The sequence below is a fragment of the Pogona vitticeps genome, chromosome 1, assembly GCF_051106095.1.
Source record: "Pogona vitticeps strain Pit_001003342236 chromosome 1, PviZW2.1, whole genome shotgun sequence".
In the NCBI taxonomy this organism is placed as follows: domain Eukaryota; kingdom Metazoa; phylum Chordata; class Lepidosauria; order Squamata; family Agamidae; genus Pogona; species Pogona vitticeps.
Window position 1 is genome coordinate 21,728,317 of NC_135783.1, and position 16,467 is coordinate 21,744,783.

The following is a 16,467-nucleotide window of genomic DNA, read 5'->3' on the forward strand; positions in this document are numbered from 1 at the left end:
CTGGGTTCCAACTAACAAGTATGGTACATTTGGTGCATATTCCTTTAGTTCTGGCACCCATTCTTCCTTCACATTCTGAAAAGAAGCTGGATTTACCACAGAGAAGCAGATGAGGAATACGTCAGTCATGGGGTATGATAGTGGTCTCAAGCGATCATAGTCTTCCTGAAAACAAAAATATACCTATGTATCATTCTGCACTACTGTAGTTGCCAGTGTTTCAGCCACGGAAAATCTGTTCATTGTGTTCACATTTGGAGCAACCATTGCATCACTATTACATTTATGTCTGCCCCTTCCCTCCAAAGAGCCTGAGGTGGTACAAAGGGTTCTTCTCATTTTACCCCCACAGAAATGCCTGGTGTGGGTTAAGATGAAAATGACATATATCCAGGGCTTGGATGGTGACAACAGTAATCCCCAAAATAACTTCCATTCTTTGCTTCTACCCATCTCACCAAGTTTGCTTCATGACTAAGTGGAGATTTGAACTTGGCACGCTCAGCACAAATCACTCAGGTTTCTCTGACTTTATCTTGCAGTTCAGCACGACAGCTGACTGTATCTTCAGACTTCAGCTTGGAATTAATAAATTGCAAGAAATATTAAGCTCCACTTGGGCATTATAGAATCAACTGTTCTGAACATACTTAAAGGGAATGGTCCCGCTCCACCCGCACTGTCATAATTTTCTGCATACTTTCAGCACCATGTCTGAAGAGGAAAAGTTCCTGCTCATGCATAAGCTTCCCGCATGAGTGGAAAAATCTTTTTAAAATCTAGTTTTGCTTGGGCCTATATGTTAGCAGGAACCTCTTTTTTCAGACTTAACACTAAGTATGAAGGAAGCAATGATAAAAGGTGCAGGGGTAGATATTCCACTTAAAGCAAGAATGATGGATGCTCCAGAACAGTGGTTATCTTAACCTCTACTGTATATAGAACTATAGTTACCAAAAACTAGTTACTTCTGGGTACAAGAGTGTCACAGTTACACTTAAAAATAACTTAACGGGTAGGAACAAAATTAGTTCAATAACAAGTATAACAAGTGCTGTTTTCTAGTTACTTTGAAAGGGCACTTTAAGGCATTGAGGCACCTAAACAGGAACTGCTCAAGTTAATGTAATTCTGAAATATTGCAATTGTAATATTGTAAATATAATGTAATTCTGAAATAACAGTTCTGAAATATTGTTATTATTAAGTAACACAAATAATGGGAAAGTAACTAAGAGCAGAACAAGTTCCTTTTTCAACACTGCAGTGAGTAACAACAATTAGTTATTGAATACTAAGGAACATAGGAAGCATTCAAAGTTCCACTTCAGACATGACAGCTTTCATAAAAGGACAGTCTCAGTTTTTACATTTGATAACATAATATTTAGAGACATATGGACAGCAGCCAGTGAAAATTAATTGGATGAGGATGTAGAGCAGAGAGGACTTCAATGTTTCCTATTGATCAAAGGGTTAAATTGTATGCTCTGCATAGCTCCTTTATTCCTCACTCCTAGCTAAGAGAAAACCAGAAATATTTTTTTACAATTTTGATAGATTGATTTTTATGAATCCCTTTAGATTGCAGGGATGTGGTGGCGCTGCAGGTTAAACCGTAGAAGCCTCTGTGCTGCAAGGTCAGAAGACCAGTTGTCGTAAGATCGAATCCATGCAACGGAGTGAGCTCCCGTCGCTTGTCCCAGCTCCTGCCAACCTAGCATTTCAAAAGCATGTAAATGCGAGTACAGTGGACCCTCTACTTAAGGAATTAATCCGTATTGGAATGGTGGCTGCAAGTCGAAAAGTCTGTAAGTCGAATCTCCATTGACCTACAATGCACTGAAAACCAATTAATCCCATAACCAGTGGTTTTTATTCTATTTTTATTCCATTTTGGTTTTTTTCTGGTCTGTAAGTCGATTCTCTGGCTGCAAGTCGAATCTAAATTTTGCAGCCAGAGAAGTCTGTAACTCGAAAAGTCTGTAAGTTGAGCCGTCTGTAAGTCGAGGGTCCACTGTAGATAAATAGGTACCATCTTGGTGGGAAGGTAATGGCATTGCTAGTCTAGTCGTGTTGGCCACGTAACCACAGAAACTGTCTACGGACAAACACTGGCTCTACGGCTTGAAGATGGGGATGAGCACCACCCCCTAGAGTCGGACACAACTGGACTAAATGTCAAGGGGAACCTTTATCTCTACCTTAGGTTATAAAATTTTGGAGCAACATAGAAGTACATCAGAATGAAATGAAATACAAAGATCAAAAGACCTAAGTGGGAAAAAAGAAAAATCTTCTGAGAGAATCTGCTGAAGCAGTAGGTGATAGAAACCCGGAAAAGGCATTGCCTTTTTTAATTAGAACTGGGAAGGAATTATCAGTTTGTTAATTGATAATTATTGACACCATTCCATAGTTACATTTATACTCTGCCTTTTTTCCAGCGAGTTTACAGTAGCATGATTCTGTTCTCTATTTTATCTTCACAACAACCCTGTGTGGTAGGTCAAGTTCACAGTGGTCACCAGTGAGTTGTATAGCTGAATGGGGATTGAAGCCCAAGTCTTCTGAGTCCTAATCCAACAGTCTAGCCACTATACCACAAGGCTCAGATGTTCCAGAAGTAAAGACCTTATTTCAAGCCATCATGGATCAGGGCTCTCACCAGAGCAATGCCATCAAGAGAGTTTCTTTTGATGAGTGCAACATCTGAATTTTTTTTCATATACAGTATATAGGACTGATTTTATAAAAATAATGCAAAATTATTTGTTTCGTGGACCTCTAAGAATTAGAAGTATTGGATGGTTTATCTGTGAAAATTCTCAGTCATCCAGGTGAGGTTATCTGGAAGTTGAGTCATGGCAACTGGACTTCTTTCTTAAAAGAGGCTGAAACGTTTTGCTACTCATCCAAGTAGCTTCTTCAGCCTGAAGAGGTTATATCAGGGGTCTCCTACCAACTTTCCTCAGATGCCCAAATTACACACTTGGTCCCTAAGTCAGCCATCCAGCCTAGGGACCATCCACCTAACCTATTGGAGGGGAATCTGAGGAGCAAAATCTCTGTTTTGTCCGGGTTCAGTTTGAGCCTGTTAGCCCTGGTCCATTCCAGCACTGCAACCAGGCAATGTTCAAACATCTGAACAGCACCCACCGCAGAGGTGGTAATGGAGAGATAGAATTGTGTGTCATCAGCATACTGATGACACCTTTCTTCAAGTCTCCTGATGACATCCCACAACAGCTTAACACGGAGCATCGGGGATACTGCCAATCCCTGAGGAACCCCATACAAGGTGCCAACACCTCCATCCCTAGCTGAACTCTCTGGACACAGTTCTCAAGGAAGGATTGGAGCCACCTCAGTGCTAAGCCCCCAATCTCAACCTCAGAGAGCCTGTCCAGGAGGATACCATAGTCAACAGTATCCAAAGCCACTGAGAGATCTAGGAGTACCAATAGGGTGCATCTGCCCATCAGCTTCCCTCAGAAGGTCATCCTGAAGCATGACCATTGTCTTCTCAGTACCCTGTCACAGCCTGAATCCAGACTGGAATGGGTCAAGGCAATCCTGCTCCTCCAGGTATGACTGCAAATGATTTGCCACCACCCTCTCAATCACCATGCCCAGGAATCAGATGGAAATTGTTAAGGTTGTCTGACACTAACTGGGGGTGTTTGCTGGTAGGTCGGACAATGGTTTCTTTTAAATGGGAGGGAAGCATTTCCTCTTTCAGTGATGAATTAATAATGCTCACGACCCAATCAATCACAGCCCCCTTCGTGGATCTGATCAGTCATGTTGGGCAAGGATCCAGGGAAGAGGCCATGGGCCTACAGCTGTCACCCAAAGAAGAACAGTGTGGCGTTCAGCTCTGCTCTCACCTGTCCGTCACAGCTGGGCAGGGGAACCTCAGCCAATGAGAGGACGGAGGGTGGTGCAGAAGTGGGAGGAGCTGGGTTATATAAGGTGTGTGTGAGGAGTTTGGAGGGATCAGAGTTTGAGAGAGGAGTAATTAAAAGAGATTGACTGAGAGTGAGAAAGAGCCTGTCAGTGAGGGAAAAGTCTGTGTGAGCTAGTGTCTGAGAAACAGTGATTGAATAATTGATTTATACCTGTGATTTACTCCTTTTATTTCTTGTAATCAATAAATACTTTATTTGTTTTGAAAAGAAACCCTTGTCCTTTTGATTTAAAGGATAGGTTGGTGGCAGCAAGTTTTTGGTGAGGGGTAGTGAGCACTCTTATAGGCCTGGATGAGTAAGGGCTTGAGAGTGGCCTGCTACAAGCAGCGATGGTGAACCTATGGCACACGTGCCATGACTGGCACACAGAGCCTTCTCGCAGGCACGCGACCCATAAGCCGCTGGATTCTCCTCCCCCCGGCAGGCAAACCTGAGGAAGCGGCTGCAGCCACGTTGCTGGCATTTTGACAGGCGGTGGGCCAGGATCCGGAGCAGCTGGTGCTGGTTCCAGAGTCAGGTCTCAAGGCATCTCCGTGCCTGGGATTCCCCCTTCCACTGCCACTTCCACTTTCTCCACCACCACTTCCGGTTCTGCTGCTGCCCACCAGGTTTTTGTTTGTTTTTTCAGTTTGGGCACTTGGGCCCAAAAAGGTTCGCTGTCACTGCCCTAGAGGCTTCCTCCTTTATTACAGGGTCAAACTGAACCAACTGGGCAATTGGAAATTCAACAGCAACAGTATCAGCTAGGCTGCAGTTGGAGTCAAGGTCGGCCCAAATGGCCTCAATTTTTGCTCTAAGACTGCAAACTGATCACTAGTGAACTCAAAACAAGGCCTTGAATGGCCAGAACTGGTAAAGTCATGGACCACCCAGAACACTTCCACGTGTGAGTTTGCAGCCTCACCAGTCCTCGAGATGTTAAAGGTCTTTCTTGGCCATTTAAGGGCATTAGCATATTTATTGGCTATAGTTTTAACTGCAGCTTTATTTTGTGCCATCTTATCTTTTCTCCACCTACTCTCTAATTGTCTCCTTAATAACTTCATAGCTCACAACCTGTTGGTATACCAAAGGGCAGCGTGAGCTTTGGAGCAGAGAGGGCTTTGGGAGTGATCGTGTCAGCTGCCCGGGTCGCCTTCAGATACCATCTATAGACTTATGCTTCAACAGGGTCATCTATCAGGTTAGCCGGAAGCCCTCTCAAAACCGTTCTGGGTTGAGAAGCCTGCAAGGGAGACCATTTTCATGGGTCCATTCTCCCTGCCCCGGGGGGGGGGGGGAGGTCACCATAGACAGGTAAAATCTCAGCTGTATAAATAAATATAAATCTTTTGAAAAATTATCCAGGCCTTCTGTCCTTGCAAAGTGTATATTTTTTGCTTCTCAAAGGAAAAGAACACTAGTTTGGACAGAGACATTTTGTGCATATTACAGTCATCCTGACAAGGAAAAAAAGCTTCTTGTCTCAGTCTCACACTGGAAGCAAGGAATCGGGAATCTTGTGGGGCTTAAATTTTTCTCACTGAGGTATCTCATCACAGCCTAAATCAATTGTGACCATCCTCAAGAGGTCTGTATATCTCTATATCTGGACTTTTGGATATCAATATACACTGCCATGGTCCTCCCTCCTAAAGTCTTTCCTACAAAAATGGGTAGGTAGTGAAAAAGTCAACATCAAAGAACATCAACATCAAAAAAACCTAAGATCATGGCCACTGGTCCCATCACCTCCTGGCAAATAGAAGGGGGAGATATGGAGGCAGTGACAGATTTTACTTTCTTGGGCTCCATGATCACTGCAGATAGGGACATCAACCACGAAATTAAAGGACACCTGCTTCTTGGAAGGAAAGCGATCACAAACCTAGACAGCATCTTAAAAAGCAGAGACATCACCTTGCCGACAAAGGTCCGCATAGTCAAAACTATGGTTTTTCCAGTAGTGATGTAAGGAAGGGAGAGCTGGACCATAAAGAAGGCTGACCGCCAAAGAATTGATGCTTTTGAATTGTGGTGCTGGAGGAGATTCTTGAGAGTCCCCTCGACTGCAAAGAGAATAAACCTATCCATTTTGAAGGAAATCAGCCCTGAGTGCTCACTGGAAGGGCAGATCCTGGAGCTGCGGCTCCAATACTTTGGCCATCTCATGAGAAGAGAAGATTCCCTGATGTTGGGAAAGTGTGAAGGCAAGAGGAGAAGGGGACGTCAGAGGATGAGATGATTGGACAGTGTCATTCAAGCTACTAACATGAATTTGACCCAACTCTGGGAAGCCGTGGAAGACAGGAGGGCCTGGCGTGCTCTGGCCCATGGGGTCACGAAGGGTTGGACATGATTTAACGATTAAACAACAAAATTGAAAAAGTCCCTTTGTACACTTCAGTGGCCTTTTTCAATTGAAAAAAAAAGAGGAGGAGAATGTAGGAGACCCCAGGGAGCCCTTAAAACACGGCAGAATTACACCTTTCACACACTCCCCAGAGGGCATATGGATACTTTCTGGGTGTTTGTTGTTTGTTAAACCGGGGGAAGTGTCAGAAGTCTGTGGTGGTGCACTGGGCCCTTGGGGCATCCTGTAGTCTACAGGCCACAGGTTGCCCATCCTTAAAAATCATCAACAAGGAATTCCATGAATATTACAGTTCAAACAATCCCTTCTGAGAAATATATGCAGATATCTGACTACCCAAAGCTGCCAAAAGGCATATTTGTATCTCTAGTGCCAGTGCCAGATCAGAGAGTAACCTCAGATTGTGTACCTACTGCCTCAGAGTGCAAATCCATCTAGAACAAGCAATTGACCTTGTTCCTATGCACTGAATATTCAGGTCAGAGTCATGATAATGTTTTGTCCAGGGTGTCACCAAGGTTTCAGACCCATATCTTATGTTGAAAAAACATATTGCTGCTGCTATATATACAATATACACAATGGAAGCCCCAGGACATATAGTTTGACATACTGAGTCAAACTATGAGTCCATCTTACTACTGTCTTCTCTTAGGGTTGGCAGAAGTCAGGTGACTGGGAGCTACTTTATACAGTAGTACCTCGGTTTACGAACGCCTGGGTTAACATAATTTTCAGTTTATGAATGGAAATCCATTGAAAATAATTGCTCCATTTACGATTTTTTCCCTGCATTACGAAGAAAGTTTCCCCAGGATGCATTGTGCCTGGAGGTTTATAATGCCACCCCCGTTCCTATGGCAATCCGCTTTTCGGTTTATGAATTTTTCGTATTATCCTGGAGAACACATTAAATTCGTAAACCGAGGTACTACTGTAGTTTATAGATCTACCAAGCAGAGCCAACTGAGTAGCACAAGCTGTACTCTTCTGTTGCAGTGAGCTAAGACCTTCTCCTTGCCTGTTTATCTATATTTGGACATACTTGTCCTCACCCAATGATCTGTGAATGACTCTTAATGAGACCTTCACGATATGTACCTGTCACCTCCCATGGACTGTTAAGTGACCTTTAACAACCACTTTTAAGGCCAGCACCACGCTGAACTTGACATTCTGCATATCTATTACATTTGACATTCCCCTCCTTCCCTGTGTTTGTGTAAATGAAAAAGTGGGCTTGAGTCCATAAAAAGATATGCCAAATAAAATGTTTTAGTCTTCAAGGTTTCAGTGGACTCTCTTTTGTCTTAAGTTTAAAACTGTAGTCTGATTACTCCAAGATCTGGTCAGTCTTTACTAGCACGTACTCTACTGACATATGAGAAGCAAAGATTATTTTGTCCTTTTGCCCATTATTTTCCATTATTTTATACTGCAACTGCACTCCAGTCCAACTGGCAGGCTTCTTATAAGCAATTCAATATGGTTCTTACATAGCTTTACTATGAACCAGTTTTGCCATTTTAATGTTCATTTTCGAAGTTTAGAGAGACTGTTTTGGTGCATTTCACTGTCCCTTTTTGTTTTAATCACATCCCAAACTCCAGATTACTTATGAACATATTAAAAAGAACTGGCACCTCCTAGTATAGATTTTGGGGGTATCCATTGTTTTCAGGGCTCTATTGGAAGAACTGATTCCTTCTCTCTTGAGAATTTCCTCTCATGGCAAATAGCAGCCACCAAACTAAAGCCAACGCATGGAAATGTACAAGGCACTTAAATCATACAATTGCTTTGCTCTATTGAAGAGCAAAAGAAGGATATATAAAGTTCCTGCTTTCGGATGTATATATCAGTCATGCTCTGGCTATAGAAATGTTGCACTTGCAGTCTAGATGTGCTACAGTACATCTAAAACCAAGACTTCCTGATGCATTATTACATTGCTTAGCATTGTAAGCTGCAAGTCGACTAGGCTCCCTGAATCACTGGAACTTACAGAAGAGTTCACTCACCAAATCTCCACTGATTCAATGGACCTACATAGTTGACTTGCAACTTATTACGTTAAGCAACAGGATTTCAGGGAAAGAATTAATTAACACTAGCAAAAGTAAACAAAATTGTCCAGCTAAAGACAGTGAGGTCTAAATTAACATAGAAAAAAAAGAATTAAATGAATGGGACTTTAATTTCTCTCTTTTTTAAAAGTAACATTGATTTTCTCTCAAAATACAACACCATAGAGATTATTTAGTGAACTAGATAAGAACTGAGGTAGGCTTTGGACAAACAAACAAAAATCACAGAATGCAATTAACCTTTGAACTTTATTGCTGCTCAATGTTATATTGGTCACTAACAGAGTCGGACACGACTAAACACACACACACAACTTCTTTAAAAATTAATTAGATCAATTAATGGAGACTGCTAGCCATTAACAGCCAAAAATACAATTCCCATGCACCAGAGATTGTTAACCTCTGTCTTGTGACAAACAAGACACACACAAAAAAATCATATATTCACATGCCTAGTTCTTTTTGGCCTACTTATTTCTATCCAGGAAAACGTTATCTTTGATAACTGGGGAGTGCAGGAAAATATAAGTGTAACCTCACTATTACAAATAAAGTTTGCTTCCAGAGAATACAATCTTCTGACTATTATAATGCTGCAAATAGTTTTTAAGAGAGCTGGAGTTAATCTGAAAAAAGGCACCATTTCACATACTGCTTTTATTCCTCTCTTTCTCTCTTAGTCTAACAATGCATGCAGGTTTTTGAAATGGTGCCAAAACCCCCCACAAAAAACCACAACCAAACAGTAAGAATTCTAATTCTTAGAGGGGAAAGTGAGATGACAGTGTATACTATGAAAGATAATTTCTCTTTATAAACGCCTTCAATGCCCTGAAAAACAATCTACTGTCTTCTATAGCAGCTGCCTTCATTTATTCTCCATCAGCATGTGGAACCAGTATCCAAAACAACAGCAAGAACATTTTCAATGTCACTACAAAGCTGGCCCTGTCATTTGACAGATGGAGATAGCTGACTCATGTGACAGATGCTTAACAATATGAAGTTGTGGCAAATACTGAAAGATAGCACTGTCTCTGTCGCATGGTATGCTCTATACTCCTAAGCTAGCCTGCTCTTCACTGCAGTGGCGGCTACTATCTACCTGAGGAAAAATAATCTTTAGCTACCTAATAATGGAATCAGAGTTGGAAAGGGCCAAGGGTCAACCAGTCCAACCTTGCAGCAAACCAGAAAATCCACAGCTAACACAAACCTGACAGATGGCTTTCCAACTTCTGTCCAAAAACCTACAACAAAGGAGCATACACCACCTTCCAAGGTAATCCACCCATGGATGAACAACTCTTACTGTTGAGAATTTCTTCCTAATATTTAGTGATATTTGTGCATGTCAGTTTTTGTATTTGGAATGAGTGGACACCATCTTGTGCACCTTTTGTAGCAAAACTACATACACTATACTAAATGTGCATGTATCAATAAAAGACCAACACATTTGGTATAGCTGCTCTCCCCATCATGTGCATAATATATATACATGTGCTTATACGAAAAAGACTGATATTTACATCAGCCATTCAAAAACTACTAAAACTTTCATAACATTCTTGTAACAATCCTGTCCTTCTGGGCGCAAAACTACTACTGTACCTTTATTTCCTGAGGTAGGTTCTTTAGGCCTCAGAAGTGCGTAGTAAGCTCCATAGACAAGACTGAATCTTAAAAGTAACCTTGATTGCTTCCAAAGCAATAAAACATAGGCTATGAGTTTCCTTAGAAGTAGGACAGTAGGACCTCTATTTACAGTAGCCACTATTAAACTTCTTTCATCCACACTGGATTTAGTTATAGTCCTGCTGTATTCAAGAGACTAGTCCTCTATTGAAGAATTATATTTTTTAAGAAAATAAAGTAGATTCATTAGAATACAGTTGTAGCTTTGCATAAGCATTGAGAATATCCATCTGTTACAATGTTTAAATAAACTTACAATTTCTAATTAAAATAAAACAGCTAGGTAATCATCTTTTCTATAAGTCCCTACATGTTGGCACCTAGAAGCTAGGCTATTCCCCCCCCCTTCTTCTTGAAAAGAAGAGCAAGCCTCTGTGTCTCACAGTCCACAGCACTCACAGAACCTTCTTTTCACATGCACAAACCCTCCCATTTTACATATCTTTAGGACCTCTTTCCTAATTACTCTTTCAAGCTATCAACCAATTAAGTCCAAGTAAGGGTAATTCAGAACACTCCAATCACCGCCCAAAGTTCTCATGATCCAGAGTCCAGGTGTCTTATCTTCTCCAAGTTAGTGGTTTTTGTTGTATCTCTTCTCTCTCTCTCTTTTCAGAGAATAGGTGGCCCATGTTCCTCTGCCCTGAAACACAGGGGAATCACCAGGGTCTCTGGAAGAGCAGCTGAGGGGAAGAGGCTCTTCTGTTGCCTGAGGTTACTGCCTCATTCTGTCTCCTGATAGGACCGGCCTTGTTTACATCCTGTCTACCTCAAGCACCCATTTTGCTTACATTCAATGTGACATGGCTGAACACAAAAGGCAGGGAGGAAAATGGGCTTCTTCACCCATCCACTGAATGGAAGCAATTCTTTGCTCTATGGATCACAGCTTGGACAGTTTATTTTTTGGGAGTATAACTTTCAGATTTCCTCAACCAGCATGGCTGTTTCCTGGGGGTGGGGGGGAGGTTCTACAAGCTATTGTTCAAAAAAGTAATTTTTGTAGGCTCTGAACTATAGTGAAGATTAATCAGATAATGACAATGCCCCCAAAGGAACAATATACCCAAGATATGAGCCTAATAGTAATACTGTATGAAATTATTGAAGTACTTCTATCACAGACAGGAAGATGAAGCTTATTACTCTCACTGATCATTGGAACAGTCTGGAAAACAAGTCATTAGAGAAGAAAAGCTAATGGCCAAAACATATAATGAGAAAAATTCACCTCATAACAATACCAGAGAATAAGACATTATCACATGGCTGAGAAACTGCTGTAGCAAGCAGCCCATCATCCTCTTCATACACTAGATGGTTCTTGAGAGTGGCACAATTTATTCTTGCAGCAGCTTAAATGGAAATATTTTACCTTAATTGTGCCACTTTAGGCAGCAGACAGGAGCTTGTGTGTTTCAAAGCTCCTGAAAAAGAGCTATTCTGGGGGGGGGGGGGAGAGGAAGCATGGTAGGGGAAAACCAGGTTTCCTCTATCACCTGACATCTTAGCTTTTTTATATTCAAGAAGCTTTGTGCAGCAGGCTGGGGAATATTTGAACATGCAATTTTCATCTACAGCCTCTAGTAGCATCACTCAGAAAGATTTATTATTGATTCTGCAACACGCACAAACTAGGCCAAGGAATGAGAAGGGACAAAAGGATTTCCAGTGGCAGCCAGTAACAATATTGACCAATAGACTGGGAAGGGGGGACTGCTTCATCCCCAAATACTGGAGGAAGACCCCTAAATGTGATGCACAAGCCGCATATTGCCAGGAACATAATCCTTAATACAAGATAGAACGTGAATCTATACTTATACTTTAGTACATTTAAAAGCTTATTCTATGACACCATGGGCACAGAGTTTGGTTAGGTGCTTGGAATTCTCTGCTAAAGAGCACTAGTACACTCCCCTGCACATGAAATGCAAAATGTTTGTCTTTGGATTTTAACCCCAGAATCTCACAATTGCTTTGGGATTCTGGGAGTTATAGTGGCCCCAAAACAAAACATTTCCCATCACTGCCCTGAATTACACCCCCAAATATCCTGGTCTGGAGTTCTAAATACTCCAGCAAATACCAATCCCCATTATTCCCACAGGAAACTATAACCATAAAAGTCATCCCAAACTGTTTTAACAATGTAGTGCAGATGCACCTAGAGGACAAGTATGGTGTTTAAAACGTCCACACTTAATATAATAGTGGATGGTCCAAGCCTTTGAACACCTTACTCACCAATCATTTCCTAGAAGCAATTTCCCTTTCCAGTGGGAAGGAACAACTATAAAACCATTAAAATATGTGTTTTAATGATTTTATTGCTTAATTTGTTTTTTTTATTTTTAATGATGATAATTAATTGCCTTGACTGCTTTTGTTATTGTTGAAAGATGAGTTTAAAATATAATAAATAAACAATACAAGTAAATAGAACAACTACTAAAACTTTACCTATAGATTGGTCTATTCTCCCCCTTTTGGAAGGTTATCTCTAACCAATCAAAAATAGGATTAAGTATATTCAGCAACTCCTGTTCAGGTCTGTGTTTTGCTTTCTGTTCAAACAATAAAGCTTTGGAATCTCCATAGATAAATTTTAGAACGAAATTACCCATAAACAGTTGCTTGTGTGTTTAGTGCTTTTTTAAAAAATGAAGATACTGTATAAGCTATCATTAGCTACTGAATGGGTGTTAATACTGGGCAGCTGGGAATTCTACACCAGCCAAGGCATTAGGATTCCAGAGGTAAGTTAGGTCAGAAACAAGCAACAGAAACCCTGGCCATCTCCAGGGAAACAAGCTGTTGGCTCTGATTGTCCAAAACAGCTGCAAGAGGAAGTGGAAGGAGAAGGAAGAAGATGCTGGCTCCACTGCTTAGGACAGCCAAACCTATTCCAGCTCTCAAGTGGTGAAAAGAACCATGCCTCCTTGCAAGAGAGGCTATAGGTCAGCCTTGTAGAACATCTAGATTGCACACAAAAGGTCCTAAATTCAGTTCACTGCATATCCAGACGGGGCTTAAAAAGACTCCTGCCTGAAACTCAACAAAGGTACTGCCTATCAGTGAGGAAAATATTGGGCTGGATGCACAAAGGATCTGAGTCAATATAAAGCAGTTTCCTACATTTGCCCAAACAGAAGTGCCATTTCCAGTCAAGAGGCTAGTTGACACCAACTCTATTTAGTCCTTAAACTGAGCCAGAATCATCAGCACAATTAGAAAATAATACTTCACCTCACTGTCCCCCTCATCTTTTTTGTTGACCCAAGCAGGAAAGAGTCTGAAGAGGAGAGGTTCCTGCTTGTGCATACAGTAAGCAGTGTGCTATACATATGCAAGAACCCAGATTTCACTTGTATGTAGAGTCCACATGTGAGCAGCAACCTTCTCTTCTTCAGACTTAACATCTATTTGTAGGGGGGAAAGCAATGCTCCTCTCATTCTGGTGACACTGGGTTAGGTAATGGCTGAATAAGGCTATTTTCCCTACCCACCACTTCTCCTAGAAGTTCACTGCTATGACAAAACTCTTGTGCAACCCATCTAAATCAAGAAATCAGAAGCAAATGCATTATTTTTTCTTTTACATAATTCATTTTCTCTGCCTCTATTTCATATAATCTATCCTGATTTTTCTGCTCAGAGGAGGTGAACTGCCAATCATGTAATACCTTTTACAGAAATCCATACTATAGCTGCATATGGAATATTGTGTACAATTCCAACCATTATGACAGAAAAAGGATCTTGTAGTGCTGGGAAAGGTGCAGAAAAAGACAATCAATATGATCAAGAAGCTCAGTCAACACACACACCCCACGGAGAAAAGTTGCAGCCATATTTATGGCTATGCAATTTGGAGAAAAATGTACACAGCTGTGAGTGAGAACAAAGTGATTATGAGAAAAGTAATAGGTATAATAGCATGTGTGCATATATGCATGCACACATAAACATGAAATTATGCTTGGTATAGGAAAAAAGAAAACAGAAATAACAGTGCACAACGGCCATTATTCTGTTTTTAAGCTGTTAAACTATTGGTAGTTTTCCTCTGAGCGGAAAAAATCAGGTTCTATCTTTAAAAGGTATAAACTGTAGGAATGGCTACTGGTGAATGGCTATTAGTCACGCTGCCTACATACTGCTTTCAGGATTTGAATCAATATGTCTCTGTATTCCAATTGCTAAGATCAGTAATGTGGCTATTGTGCCCATGTTTTGCTTACCGGTTGATTGGCTACTGTGGGAAACAGGACAGATTGATCTAATCCTGCAGAATTCTTCTTGTGTTCTTGTGAGTATGGGGTTAATTTAAATATCCCCCCTATAAAACTTGCATAGCAATTCTTCCCCCTTTTAATATTTCACGTCCATGGGGTAGAAAACCTGATATTTAAACAACAACAACAACAACAACAACAACAACAACAACAACAACAACAACAACAACAACAACAACAACAACAACAACAACAACAACAACAACAACAACAACAACAAGAAGTTCAGGTATTCAAGATGCTGAATTTTAGCAGTCAATTAATTTTGTGCTTTGTCTTCATTCCTTCTGAACTGCACCCTGTGCATAGCCTGGAGGAACATATCAGCCTACAGTTTCAGATAAATTAGCATTTGTATACAAGTTCACCTCTCATCAATATAGGTTTTTAAGAGCTCAAGCTGGGTCCTGATCCACAAAGCAGGCTATCCTAAAAACCTAGTGCCTTTGACAAAAGCATGCATCTATGCACCAAAAAGAAGAAAAGAAAAGAAAAGAAAAGAAAAGAAAAGATGAAGCTTAAAACTTCCTAGCTCAGAAAAAGGAGGGTATATTTTTAAGGCATGAAAAATATTTGAAGAACTTTAATGGAATATACTGAATACACATGTGTGGAAATACAGAAGAGGCTAGCACTGTGTAATGAAACTGTTGGCAGAGTGTGAAATTTATGGCTTAAAAACCTCTGACTACGCAGTGAGAAAAGATTCAGGGACCTACAGAGAAAAAGTAGTTTCAAATCTCTACTCAATAAACCACCTCTTATTGCTAGTTCTCCTCAACTGGCACTTACTGTCTCAATAGCTCAAATCGAGATATTGTTAAGAGAAAGAATAAATGGTTTATAATTTACTCACAGTTCTTCATAAATCAAAACAAATAGCATTATGTAGAAAAATGGTGACTAATATGAACAGAGCTTAAGTGCATACTGGCTAACTGAATATGGCTGACAGAACACAGACTTATTCTATCCACAGACTACATCACTCTGTCTTCAGACTATCTGACTAAAAAACAGCAGGGAAAGAACTCTTGATTAGAGAAGCATGGCTCTCTTCCAAATTCTGAGCCGGAGATGGAATAACTGGTTGCTGCTGGATTCATCCCAGTTCAGAAAAGCCCTTCCTGCCAAAAATTTCTTAAAGGCAGCATACGAGGGTGAAATAATTCCAACAGAAACAGCTTCAAACATGAAGTGATGTTAAAAGTATACATACACAAACACATGCCTTTGGCTAGGAAATTGCCAGTCTGCTGGCACAGTGGGTCACGGGGAGGGGGGAATAATAAAAACAGAAAGATGGAGAGTGGGTGGTAAATTATCTTCAATAAGAGATTGAGAAACAGCTTTGAAAACTGTCTGTCCTTTTAGTATTTGGAAGAAGATGCCAAAAAAAGTTACTTTCTGGGAGGTGATAAATTCCAGAATCTCCAGACTAGGGAGTAACAAAGTATAGTTACAGCATATATAAATTTCACTGTGTGTAAATCTGCCCCCTTGATGAAATATTATTATGGCCCAACTCCAGGAACTGTTATGGTGTGGCACAACTTGGACACAGACAATATGGAGCCAAAAGAATACCTAAAGTAAGCTGGCCATCCCAAGGTAGTGAATCAGCAGCCACTTCCATCACTGCAGCTGAACCTCTCCCAGAATACTTCAGCCAACATGGCCATTAAAGGATTCCAGGATCTGTAATTCAAAAAACTAAGTATTTCCCTTCTCTTCTTTTCTCACTAAGCTGTAATTCCACAAGAGGCCTGTGCTTAAGGTATTCAAGCAACACAAACAAGATAAGGTAAGATATGATATGATAATCAACAATCAGCAAGTTAGTGCAAAGATCTAAAAGAAATAGAACCTCTTTCTGACAAATGGGCAAAACAGCTGTTACAACATGAGCAGCCTGGAAGCTATTGCTAAATCATTGTCTTTATAACCTGGTTTACAGCAGACTTTGCTGCGACTGCTTCAAGAACCCTAGCCAATGGATAGTCCAAAAGAGATAGAGGGCTACAGATTGAGGAAGACTGCTCTAATATATGTATAAA

General features: G+C 40.7%; 1 protein-coding gene and 1 long non-coding RNA gene across 4 annotated transcripts in view; one reads left to right on the forward strand and one right to left on the reverse strand.

Moving 5' to 3' along the window:
* RHOQ (ras homolog family member Q) overlaps positions 1–16,467 on the reverse strand; it is a 63,086-nt gene that overhangs the window by 19,078 nt on the left and 27,541 nt on the right. For both annotated transcript variants that reach the window (XM_072989283.2, XM_020796865.3), the window contains exon 3: positions 1–165. In XM_072989283.2, the coding sequence (XP_072845384.2) occupies positions 1–165 (165 nt within the window). The remainder of the gene's footprint in view (positions 166–16,467) is intronic.
* LOC140704322 (uncharacterized) overlaps positions 162–16,467 on the forward strand; it is a 27,983-nt gene continuing 11,677 nt past the window's right edge. For both annotated transcript variants that reach the window (XR_013540287.1, XR_013540288.1), the window contains exon 1: positions 162–16,214. This is a non-coding gene — a long non-coding RNA (uncharacterized LOC140704322). The remainder of the gene's footprint in view (positions 16,215–16,467) is intronic.